This window comes from Hyla sarda, chromosome 8 (assembly GCF_029499605.1).
Source record: "Hyla sarda isolate aHylSar1 chromosome 8, aHylSar1.hap1, whole genome shotgun sequence".
Taxonomy (NCBI): domain Eukaryota; kingdom Metazoa; phylum Chordata; class Amphibia; order Anura; family Hylidae; genus Hyla; species Hyla sarda.
Window position 1 is genome coordinate 106903562 of NC_079196.1, and position 11138 is coordinate 106914699.

Here is an 11138-nt window from a genome sequence, read left to right on the forward strand (position 1 = left end):
AATCATGCAAAGACAACTGCTAGGCTCGGCTGTGCTCCTCCCTCTGAGTCACGTGGGCTGTGCCGACGTCATGACTATATAAGGCGTGGCGCCGGGCCTCAAGTTCTCTTTCGCACGCTCCTCTCTCTGTGGTTACACAGCAGCAGACATGGGTTTCGGAGATCTCAAGTCCGCCGCAGGCCTCAAGGTCCTCAACGAGTTTCTGGCCGATAAGAGCTACATCGAGGGGTCAGTGACTAAGAGCGATAATACGGCGAGTACTGGGGGCTTCGCGGTGTGACTGAGTATGACCCTCCCCGGCCATTGTTCCCCGCATGCTGCTGGACTGACACGTGTTCTGTGCCCGCGATCTGCTGCGCATACACTGCATGGGATGGCGGGATCTCCCCTTGCTGCATTACTACAACACCCAGCATGCAGGGATAGAATTCTGTAGTCAAGGTATGCTGGGAGTTCTAGTCTTGCAACAGCTGGAGTCACCATTTGGGAAACTGACCTAGGTCCTCAGCAGCGGTGGATTCTTTTATATTGCTACAATGGTGACAGCTCAGACTGCATTATTTATGATGGTCCGATCTGTTAGCTAGAGTCTGTACCAGTGTTTCCCAACCAGGTAGCCTCCAGCTGTTGCTAAACTACAACTCCCAGCATGCCCGGACAGCCTTTGGCTGTCCGGGCATGTTGGGAGTTGTAGTTTAGCAACAGCTGGAGGCTACCTGGTTGGGAAACACTGGTATATGGTGGTCAATGAATGGCTGGGAATGCTTATGTGGATTCCTGTGCAGGTATATCCCTTCACTTCTAGCCCCTCAAAAAAAATATGCATGCTCAGATTAGCAGAGGGTGCATGTCAGTAAGGTAGAGGGACAATTCAGACTAGTGCAGGCTTGTCTATGGTTGTCTGTGCATGCTGGAGGTTGTAACTTACATCTGGAGGCAACCTGGCTGGGAAACACTGGTATATGGTGGTCTATGAATGGCTGGGAATGCTTATGTGGATTTCTGTGCAAGTATAGCTCTTCACTTCTAGCCCCTCAAAAAAAAAAATATATATATATGCATGCTCAGATTAGCTGAGGGTGCATGTCAGTAAGGTAGAGGGATAATTCAGACTAGTGCAGGCTTGTCTATGGTTGTCTGTGCATGCTGGAGGTTGTAACTTACATTTGGAGGTCCAGTTTGGAGCTTTAGTTTGTTGGGCCTATTTAAGCTGTATGGAATGCGGTTTGTGCAGCTGCTGCCCCCTGTAGGCCACTTGATGATCCGTTTGCAGTTACCATTCATCATATAGAACCATAGTTCCTCTAGGCTCCAGTTAACACTATAATCGGACAGCATGTATATATGTAGGTAATCCTACGACTTAGTTATTTCCTGGCATATGCCATCAGTTGTAGAGCAGGCTATGGGGGACTTTATCCGAATTGGTGGTGGTCTGCTAAAGGGAGTGGGATTGACTGCTAAATAGGCAAAACGTTCCAGACATAAAATCCTCCCATATGTAAGATAGTGAAATAATGTGCCTTGTATATTTAAGGGCACAATGTAAAAAGTGGCTAGCTGGCATGTGAATATGGTGGTCTTCAGTAGAAGGCACTCTGTGCTTGGCTTCCTGTGTTAGACTATATAAGGGAATGTTCACACTGAGGAATTCCGCTTGCTTATTCCTCTCCAATTCAGCCATGAAAACCCCAAGAGTGTAACTGTCCACTCCTCCGTTCACATTGAATTCCATTCTGCATGAAGAATGAACATGTATGTTCGTTCATGCGGAATCTGCGTCTTTGTCCCATAGAAATCAAGAGAAAAAAATTTCAGCCCGACTAACTGGTGGTCATAAAGCAAAAAAAGCTTCCTTCTATATTTCCGTGTGGAATTCAGCATAAATTCTGCGTGAAAAAAAAACTGAAATTCAGTGTTCGAATTTTTAAACAATGCCTCAGTGTGAACATGCCCTAAGGCGAGCAGACTGTCCATCTCCTCTACGTGGCTGGCTTAGTCTTCAGCGACGTGGCTGATCTCTGCTTTCTTGTCGTCTATAGGTATGTGCCCTCTCAGGCGGATATAGCGGTCTTCGAAGCCCTATCTGGCGCTCCCCCTGCTGATCTATTCCATGCACTTCGTTGGTACAACCACATCAAATCTTATGAAAAGCAAAAAGCCAGGTAAGTTATATAATAGCACTGAGTACATTCATTCTTTAACTTGGTAACTTTTAGACTGGTAACATGATGATTGAACAAATCACCATCTTTCGGCTGATATGTGATGTAAATGTTCTTCCTGACTTATCCAGTCGTCTTCTACCTGATGCTAGTGATGTATTCCATACAAACTTGATGAAAGGCTTTGAAAGCTAGGGTGGGCATAGTGTCTGTTTACCTTAACCCCTTAGCACTCAGCCTATTTTCTGCTTAAAGGACAACTGTAGTGGTCAAAAATCCCTGCCCAAATGTTCCCCAAACAAGTTATACAATTCAGTGAATTAGTTCTATTTACCTATATGCAGCTGTTTCTGAGATATTAGAGTTGCCAGCATAGCCCAGTAGTCCTGCGTCCGTCCCCTATTCATTACATTGCAGCCGCCATCTTGGGGACGGAGATCTCTTCCTCCCAGCAGTGTTTGTGCTCCCCCTAGCCTCTGTCAGGTCCTCCCTGCTTATGCATATGCATGAGCAGGTGCTTTCTGAGGCAGCCATAGGCTCATCCTCAGAAACGCCCCTATCTGTAAGATTCAAGCAGGGGGAGAATGAGGACGTCCACAGCTCCTCCCCCCCCTCCCCTGCTCTGTCTACATAGGACCTCACTTATCACAGGGAGGATTCAAGTTTTCATGGGGGAAACACAGAGCAAACCACAGAGCAGGGAGGGGAGGACGTGTGTGTGAAGGAGACATATTACACTGCACGGGCTGGTGGTGTATAGACTACAGGGAATAAATATCATACTGGAGATGATTCTGTGTGAGAGGGGGGGAGGGGGACTACTGAATGACACATGCTGGGAGTTGTAGTCCCTGTTATGTGTATGCCAGTGTTTCCCAACCAGGGAATGCTGGGAGTAGTAGTTTTGCAACATCTGGAGGCACCCTGGTTGGGAAACACTGGTGTATGAACTACAACTCCCAGGAGACTACAGAGGTACAATAGAGGTGTTGAACTACAACACCCAGGAGACTACAGAGATACAATGGAGGTGTTGGTGAACTACAACCCCCAGGAGACTACAGAGATACAATAGAGGTGTTGGTGAACTACAACTCCCAGGAGTCTCCTGATACAGTAGAGGTGTTGGTGAACTACAACTCCCAGGAGTCTCCTGATACAGTAGAGGTGTTGGTGAACTACAACTCCTTTATACACTCAAACAGCAGAAAGCTGTCACGGCATGCTGGGATTTGTAGTCTTACAACAGCTGGAGTCACCTCTGCAACTCCAAGCATGCACATACAGCAGAAAGCTGACAGGGCATGCTGGGATTTGTAGTCTTGCAACAGCTGGAGGCACCACTGGAATTCCCAGCATGCCCGAACAGCATATAAAATAACTGGGCATGCTTGGAGTTGTAGTTGTGAAAAAGATGGAGGGACCCCTATCAGGACAGTTTTATAGACAAACAATTATGTTTTTTTACCATTTTTACTTTCACTATCCACTCTCCAGAGCCCACACTACAGTGAGCACGGAGGCAGCTGCTTCATCACTGGACAGGAGCAGCATGGGGAGGGGGAGATGAGCAGAAGGGGAGGGTGTATGCATAGGGAAGGGAGATGTGGGCGTTACAATATAATTTTGCTCGGGGGGATAGAACAGGGGGAGGGCAGCAGCTTACAGGAAGTAAGCACAAGGCATGATGGGAGATGTAGTTTTATTTTCACTTCTCCGTAATTCGTGTGCTGATAACGGGAGAAAGACTGGGCCAATTTTGATGGGGGAGACATCGTTGGAAAGGTCTTTCAAAGACCTATTAAATGAGGTAAAAAAAAAGTTTTTTTGCCCAGCACTGCAGATGTCCTTTTAAGGACTTTTTTAACTAAAATGTTTTTTTTTTCTTTCCTCCTTCACTTGTAAAAATCATAACTCGTTAAATTTTGCACCTACAGACCCATATAAGGTAGGACTGAGTGGTATGAGCAAAAACGTGTATCACGGTATTTTAAGTGATGGTTTCACGGTATTTAACAGTATTCCTCCCCCCCCCCCCATGTGACCTGGGTGCCGCTTCTTTCCCAACACCCCCCTCACAATTATCAGCTGCGCTGTCCCCACATCATGTCACCCGCATGCGCTCCTCTGCTCATCCTCCTATGAGTTGCGGGCCGCAGTGCTAGAAATCTGTACTACAATTAACGTTTCCCAGGCTGCAAAAATAAACAAAATAAACTTTAACTAACCTGCCTATGTTCCCCTGTTGCTCTGCTACCCTCTTCACTGTCCTGCGCTGTGGTCCTCTTGCAGTTTCCTTGGGACGGGAAAGTCAGAGCCGCCAGCCTATCATCGGCCAGGGCGGGACATCACTGCGGCCGGTGATAGGCTGAGCCCACTGTCATGTGTGCTCATTACATGACAATGGGCTCAGCCTATCAGCAGCTGAGGCAGGACATTGCTGCGGGCGGTGATAGGCTGACGGCTCTGGGACGTTCCCATCCCCAGGACTGCAGCGGACAGACCAAGTCGAAAGGTAAGTTAAAGTGTTTTTTTTTTTTTTTTTTTTGCAGCGTTATTTGTAGTACAGATCTTTAGCGCCAGCCACCTGCAAATCGTATGAGGATGAGCAGAGGAGCGCACGCAGGTGACATGACGTGGGGACAGCACAGCTGATAATTCATATGGGGGAGCAGAATGGCGCTCGCGAGTCAAATATGATTAGTTCCCCAATGTGGGGACAGCGCGCTGCGGTGGATAATTCACTCATTCGAGGGGGAGGGGCCCAACCAGTATTGCGGTATGGGCAAAATTCATATCGTGAGGGGAAAAAAAATCGGTATTCGGTATGAACTGGTATACCGCCCAGCCCTAATATAAGGGCTTGTTTTTTTGCATCACAAATTGTACTTTGTAATGACATCCCTTTATTTATAATATAACCTGTGGCAAAACAAAATGTTTGTGGGGTGAAATGAATGCCATTTTGTAACTTGGGGGCTCCCGTTTCCACACAGTGCACTTGTTGGTAAGAATGACTTTATCTTCTGTAGGTCCATACAGTTACAAGGATACCAAATTTATATAGATTTTATTTTAATACTTAAAAAATTATAAACTACATGCACCAAAGTTAGTATGTTTAAAATTGGCATCTCATGACTTTATTTTTTTATACGGTGCGCGGTGGTTTGTTTCGTATCTGTGCCACTTTTTGTTTTGATGGACTTTTAGATTACTCTTTTAAGGTATATGAAGTGACCAAAATTGCACAATTTTTGACTTTGGTATTTTACGTGTACACTGTCAACCATGGGGTTTAGCAAACATTATATTTTAATAGTTCAGACATGTACACTTGCGGCGGTACCACATGATTTTAATCATCAACTTTCAATCAACCAACTAATCAACTTTGCTCAGTGTCTAAAGGGTTAATGACAGGCATCAGCTTGATTGGCCATGCCCGGCACTAGCTGTGGGTCTTGGCTGCCCGTAGCAACCGTGACCCACCAAGTTTAATCCGTTCTCCGCCGGTTAGAACAGTTTAAACCCATTAAACTGGACATAGGTGTACAGGTATGCCCTGCATCCCCCAAGAGGTTAATGGGTTAGAATTTACATATATGCTTTATTTTCATTAGGAGACTATCTTGGAGTTGTAATATAGCAGGATTATTTTATGCAAAGTTAAATCTTTCATTGTAGCCTACCTGGAGTAAAGAAACCCTTGGGAAAATACGGGCCAGTGAATATAGAAGACACAACAGACAGCGCACCTAAAAATGCTAAAGAGGACGACGATGATGACATTGATCTATTTGGCTCTGATGAGGAGGAGGTAAGTGCCGGTAGTTCTGTATCCCCTGTGAACAATGTAGCTCTAATGATTTTTCCTCAACTCCCATTAAAGTTCATGGGAGACATCCAAATTGCCTCCTGGCTGCCAATCAGGAGACGTGGATGTGATATGATCCTACAGTACTGGAGAGCAGGGAGTTAACATAATTCTATAAACATTAGCAGGGCAGCCTTCTTGCACATTTCTAGCTTTTATTTGAGGGTTATTTCTATAAATGTTGTACACAGCCCCATCCACCTGTAATAGTAATTATGAATGGAAATCTGATTCTGTAAAATCTGCAGTTCAGTGTAAAATAAGGCTGTGGACTTGTCCCTCAGGTGTGGCACTTTTTGCAAGTGGTAACATGATGAATGAACACAATCACCATCTTTCGGCTGATACGTGATGTACAGGTTCTGTCTGAGTTTACCTGTCTGCCCTTGTTATATCTGAATCAATGAACCTGAATTGTACTTATGACTGCTTCATATTTCATTACAGGAAAGTGAAGATGCAAAGAGAATTAGAGAGGAGCGACTGGCACAGTATGAATCTAAGAAATCCAAAAGTAAGTAGCTTGTACTCTGCCTGTCCGACATGAAACCTGCAGAGCTGAGGCTTATTGCCTGTGGCATGTGCTTGCTGCATGTATTGGCCCATTGGCATGAAGTCCACAGATACTGGTCTGGAGTTGTTTGGCTGTGTGGCAGTTCCAGCATTCCTCCTGTGGTACAGTAATGTGTTTTGCAGACACTTCCTTCCAGTTTCTCTGAAGGGAGCCGTCTGTAGAACGGACATCTATGGATTATTGCCATGAACTTGTCTGAAATGTTTAATGTTCGATAAGCTGCAGCTGGAAACACTGCTTTTTACGTTCAGCTGACATGAGTTTTATTCTCTACAGAACCTGCACTTATTGCTAAATCGTCCATCCTGCTTGATGTGAAGCCATGGGATGATGAAACAGATATGGCAAAACTAGAAGAATGTGTCAGAAGCATCCAGATGGATGGCTTGCTATGGGGATCATGTAAGTATCAGTCTGTGTACACCGGAAATACTATGCAGACTTGTGGCATACATGATGATATAAATCAATCACCATCTTTCGGCTGATAGTGATGATGGAGCTTTTTTTAATCTGACTTGCCACTCAAACTGCAATAATGCCGTAGCCAACTTGAGGCTTTACAATAGCTTGTCAGTGTCCTGGGTTTATTCCCACTCTTGCATATTAAGGTACTAGAATGGAAGTGTAGAACTTGTTCTGGTTTTCCTGTGACCTCTATGTTTCTGTTCAACTTCCTACTTTCACTGAGCCTCCAAGCAGAACTTATGAGAAGTGACACTTTCAAATAGTTTAAAATAGTTTTTTTTGTTTACCACATGTCTTATGGCGATGACTTCTGGAAAATCTTAGCTATTCTAAAGCAGTGTTTACTTGCTGCATTTTATTTGCAGTACTGTTGCATTTTTAGAGGATGACAAATTGTAGTGATATTTGTGCTGTTAAAACAAGACAGTACTGCACATAAGACACAATATGAAGACTCCTTAGCTTTTTGCATCACACTGGGAGCAAATCTTAAAGGAGAGATCCAGTGGTGAGAAACTTAAAACTTTACCCTATCCTTAGTATAGGGGATAAGTTTCAGATCACTGGGGCCCCCACGCGATCTCTGTACATGGCTCGCTGGCCAGAGCGCGCATTGACCCCTGCACGATCTGGCCGGGGCCCCGTACAGAGACAATGACATTGCACATGAGGCCCCCTGAGACAAGCTAAAAGATGCAGCATCTTGGGAGAAGAGTTGGAAACACATGATGCGGCTTAAAAATTGAAAGGGCTTATCTTCCAGCTGAGGGGAAGGCCCAGTTCACACTGCAGAATCTCCATATGGGATTTCTTTCGTTGATCCCACCAACTGTGCTAGGACCACACGGACTGCATTGCCGTTCATATAGTCTATGGGGATGGCAACAGTCTGGGATCCTTGCTGAAAAATCCATACAGATTTTGCTGTGAATTACTATTGCACATGAATGCTTGAAAAATGTGTATCTAAAATATATGTACCAGGATTAGAGATTAGCGAAGTTACAGTAATTTGATTGTCAAGAACCTCTCAGCAGTTGCTGACTTTATCCTGCATAAATTAGTTCAGCTTTCAGGTGCTTCATGGGCTGGAAAAGGTTGATACAGTCCTAGGAGTCTCCAGTCCACCGGAGCACCTGAAAGCTGAACTAATTTATGCAGGCGAAGGACGAGAAGTTTGTGTTCGAATTACTGTAACTTCGATCATCCCTAACCAGAAAACAACCTTTTTAAATGCTGTAGCTGGACACCTCTGTCCTTGAATGCTCATTGTAACAAACAAGCGGTTTAATGGTCTATTCATAGTATTCTGTGCAGACTTGATGCGCAGGATTTTCTGCTGCAGATTTCAATGTAAAGTGAACACAGCTTGCAATCCTGCACATCAAATCTGTGCAGAAGGATCAGATCAGGACTGGATTCAAGCAATACTTGGGTTATGTTCTGTGGATTTTGCTGTGTTCACTTATATTAGGACTCTAAATATAAGCCACACAACATAACTACCGTATTTATCGGCGTATAACACGCACTTTTTAGGCTAAAATTTTTAGCCTAAAGTCTATGCCGATAAGCTGCTGCAGTTCAATGATTTAAAGCGGGCGCTTTAAATCAATGAACTGCAGCGGCTTTGCAGGTGCAGAGACAGCCAGCACTGCTGGCTTCTCTGCCCCTGCCTGCCCTGGGGTCTAGAGCCCTGCTGCCGGCCCTTTTCACACCCTGGCTATCGGCGCCGCTGCCCGTTCTCTCCTCCTGACGGTGCCGGCGCCCCATTGTCGGCACCGATAGCCAGGGGGAGAGAAGCGGCGCCGGCAATGGGGCAGCGGCACCCATTACCGGTGCCACTGCCCTGTTGCCTTTCCTGGGGGTGTATCGGGGTATACATGCGCACGCACCCTCCATTTTACCATGGATATTTGGGTAAACTTTTTTACCCAAATATCCTTGGTAAAATGAGGGTGCATGGTATACCCCAATAAATACGGTAATATACTTTCATATTTTTATCAAGTGTAATTTACATTTAAAAACCAGCCACCGGGGAGAACTGAGAGCGGGGTAGTGCCATGGCTTTTTTTTTTTCACTCTTTCAAACACAGGGTGCCTCCAGTTTCACCACTACAACTCCCAGCATGCCCTGACAGACAATAGATGTTAGGGCAAGCTGGGAGTTGTAGTGGTGAAACAGCTGGAGGGACCCTGTATAGATGAGCTAAGGGCAGAAGTCAGATCACCCTGCCAAAAAGGCATTTCTAAGATAGTAAAAAAATTAAAGGCAGGGAGGGGGTTAGGGATAGATGGGCAATAGGCAGGGACAGAAAAAATGATGGTGGGAGCTACTTTCATGGTACAAATAGGCTTTACAGGTGAGTCTTGGTGGCTGAGCTTTACAGCAGCATAGTTGCTTGATGTAATACTACAGTATTAGTTACTGGTCTGCACAGAATCCAAGCATTGCAAATGTTTGCAGAGGGAATTTCTCTATTCTGAAGTCTTGGCTAGTACATTTCCTATGCATTAGAACAGTTGGCTAATCTATAATTCATTATACTTCACAGCCAAGCTTGTTCCAGTTGGGTATGGCATCAAGAAGCTACAAATTCAGTGTGTTGTTGAAGATGACAAGGTTGGCACAGATGTCTTGGAGGAGAAGATCACAGCATTTGAGGACTTTGTACAGTCTATGGATGTTGCTGCTTTCAACAAAATCTAATTCCACCTCTCCATTTCTTTTGGCACTTAATAAACAACTTGCTCTAAACTCAGTTGTACTGTTCTATGAAGCTTCCACTTGAAGACATGTTGCTAAATGTAAGGGTTTTATAATGCAAGTATACATGAATGCTGTAGTGCAAACTTCTTTGGGCTGCATTTTAGAAGTCGGATTTGTGACATGTATGTGGTGCCTTGGGGAGTGTATGGCAGTTGGGGTGGTGTTATGCAGTATATCAAGGGTGTAATTAACTCTTGTCAGTCATGACACCAGGGTGAGGGTTAATCGCCTTCCTTCCCAAGAGCAATAAGGAGTTGAAGAATAAATGCAATGTCCACAACCAGAAGCTTTGCTGAAAACTGTCAAACTTTACTGTATTTTCTACAACAGGGATAACCGGAACAGTCCATATAACAGTCTATGTACAGCTTAAGCAAGCTAAAATTGACATGTGGTTGGGGCTTTGTAAACTTTAGCTTGGAAGGATTTGTAAGCTTACATCTGCTGGATTTAGGGGTTTGTTTGTTTAGGTCCAGTGATCCTGCTAGCGGGGAAGTTGTAAGAACTCACTGTTTAGTTTCAGGCAGAGGCCGGCAGGCTTTGGCACAGTAGTTGCCGTAAGTTGTGCAGATCTTGCCTCTTCAACGATCCTGAACCCAAGAGACTATTGGCTGCAACCCCCTTATATGGGCGTTTTTGGATTGGTCCACACCAACTTCACAAAGTGTTATGGGTAATCACATGACCCATGAACCTCTAGGTCTTATCACCTACCAGAGTACTAACCCATGTTACATGACCTAAGGCCCTGCAACACTATGAAGGTAAGCATACATAAGTGATGACTAGGGAAGTAGATCCCCACAGTTCCTAGGAACTCTGACTTTGGGGACCCCCAACCAAGGTACAGTATGCAATACAGTACTGGGACACCAAATGTACATTGCAGCTTTACCTCTGGTCATGTTTCTTAGACAGATGTCACTGGGAGGGACAGCAGTGTCCATAATCATGAAATGCTACCCTGAACTGATTTGTAGGCAGCTGTATGGTGTTTCCCTTTCACCGGACAGCACCTGTGGAGACAAAATGGAATCCATCTGCACTTAATACAGATTAGGTGCATGTGGAGGGAAACAAAATCGGTATAGAAAACTCCCAGCACTCTTTCAATAAGCTTTATTCAGCTACTCTGCTGAACATGTTGCAGCTCATGCATCAGGTGTGAGCTAAAGTACCCATGAAGAAACCGCCTCCCATCTGCAGGACAGGAAGCGGGAACAGAGTTTCCATATAAACATGGATCCAGCCCCTAGTTTCCTGTCCTGAGGGACAAGTCAA

At 45.0% G+C, this 11138-nt stretch overlaps 1 protein-coding gene and 1 non-coding gene across 2 annotated transcripts; both read left to right on the forward strand.

The window, feature by feature from the left end:
* The first annotated feature begins 4 nt into the window (after positions 1-4).
* On the forward strand, positions 5-9845 carry EEF1B2 (eukaryotic translation elongation factor 1 beta 2). Its single transcript, XM_056536444.1, has 6 exons — positions 5-228; positions 2043-2165; positions 5853-5985; positions 6490-6556; positions 6893-7018; positions 9643-9845. Exons 1-6 carry the CDS (start codon positions 149-151, stop codon positions 9795-9797), a joined length of 684 nt encoding a protein of 227 aa, XP_056392419.1. The 5' UTR covers positions 5-148; the 3' UTR covers positions 9798-9845.
* LOC130290153 (small nucleolar RNA SNORD51) lies at positions 2221-2296 on the forward strand. The gene has a single exon (XR_008847522.1). It is a non-coding gene; the product is annotated as a small nucleolar RNA SNORD51 (small nucleolar RNA).
* Positions 9846-11138: the final 1293 nt, after the last annotated feature.

What these genes read in the sequence shown, in the direction of transcription:
- EEF1B2 (XM_056536444.1), top strand. Translation starts at nt 149, where the DNA reads ATGGGTTTCGGAGATCTCAAGTCCGCCGCAGGCCTCAAGGTCCTCAAC. An exon ending in TTGGCTCTGATGAGGAGGAG is followed by an intron (nt 5,986 to 6,489) that starts GTAAGTGCCGGT and finishes ATTTCATTACAG; the next exon opens with GAAAGTGAAGATGCAAAGAG. An exon ending in TGAATCTAAGAAATCCAAAA is followed by an intron (nt 6,557 to 6,892) that starts GTAAGTAGCTTG and finishes TATTCTCTACAG; the next exon opens with AACCTGCACTTATTGCTAAA.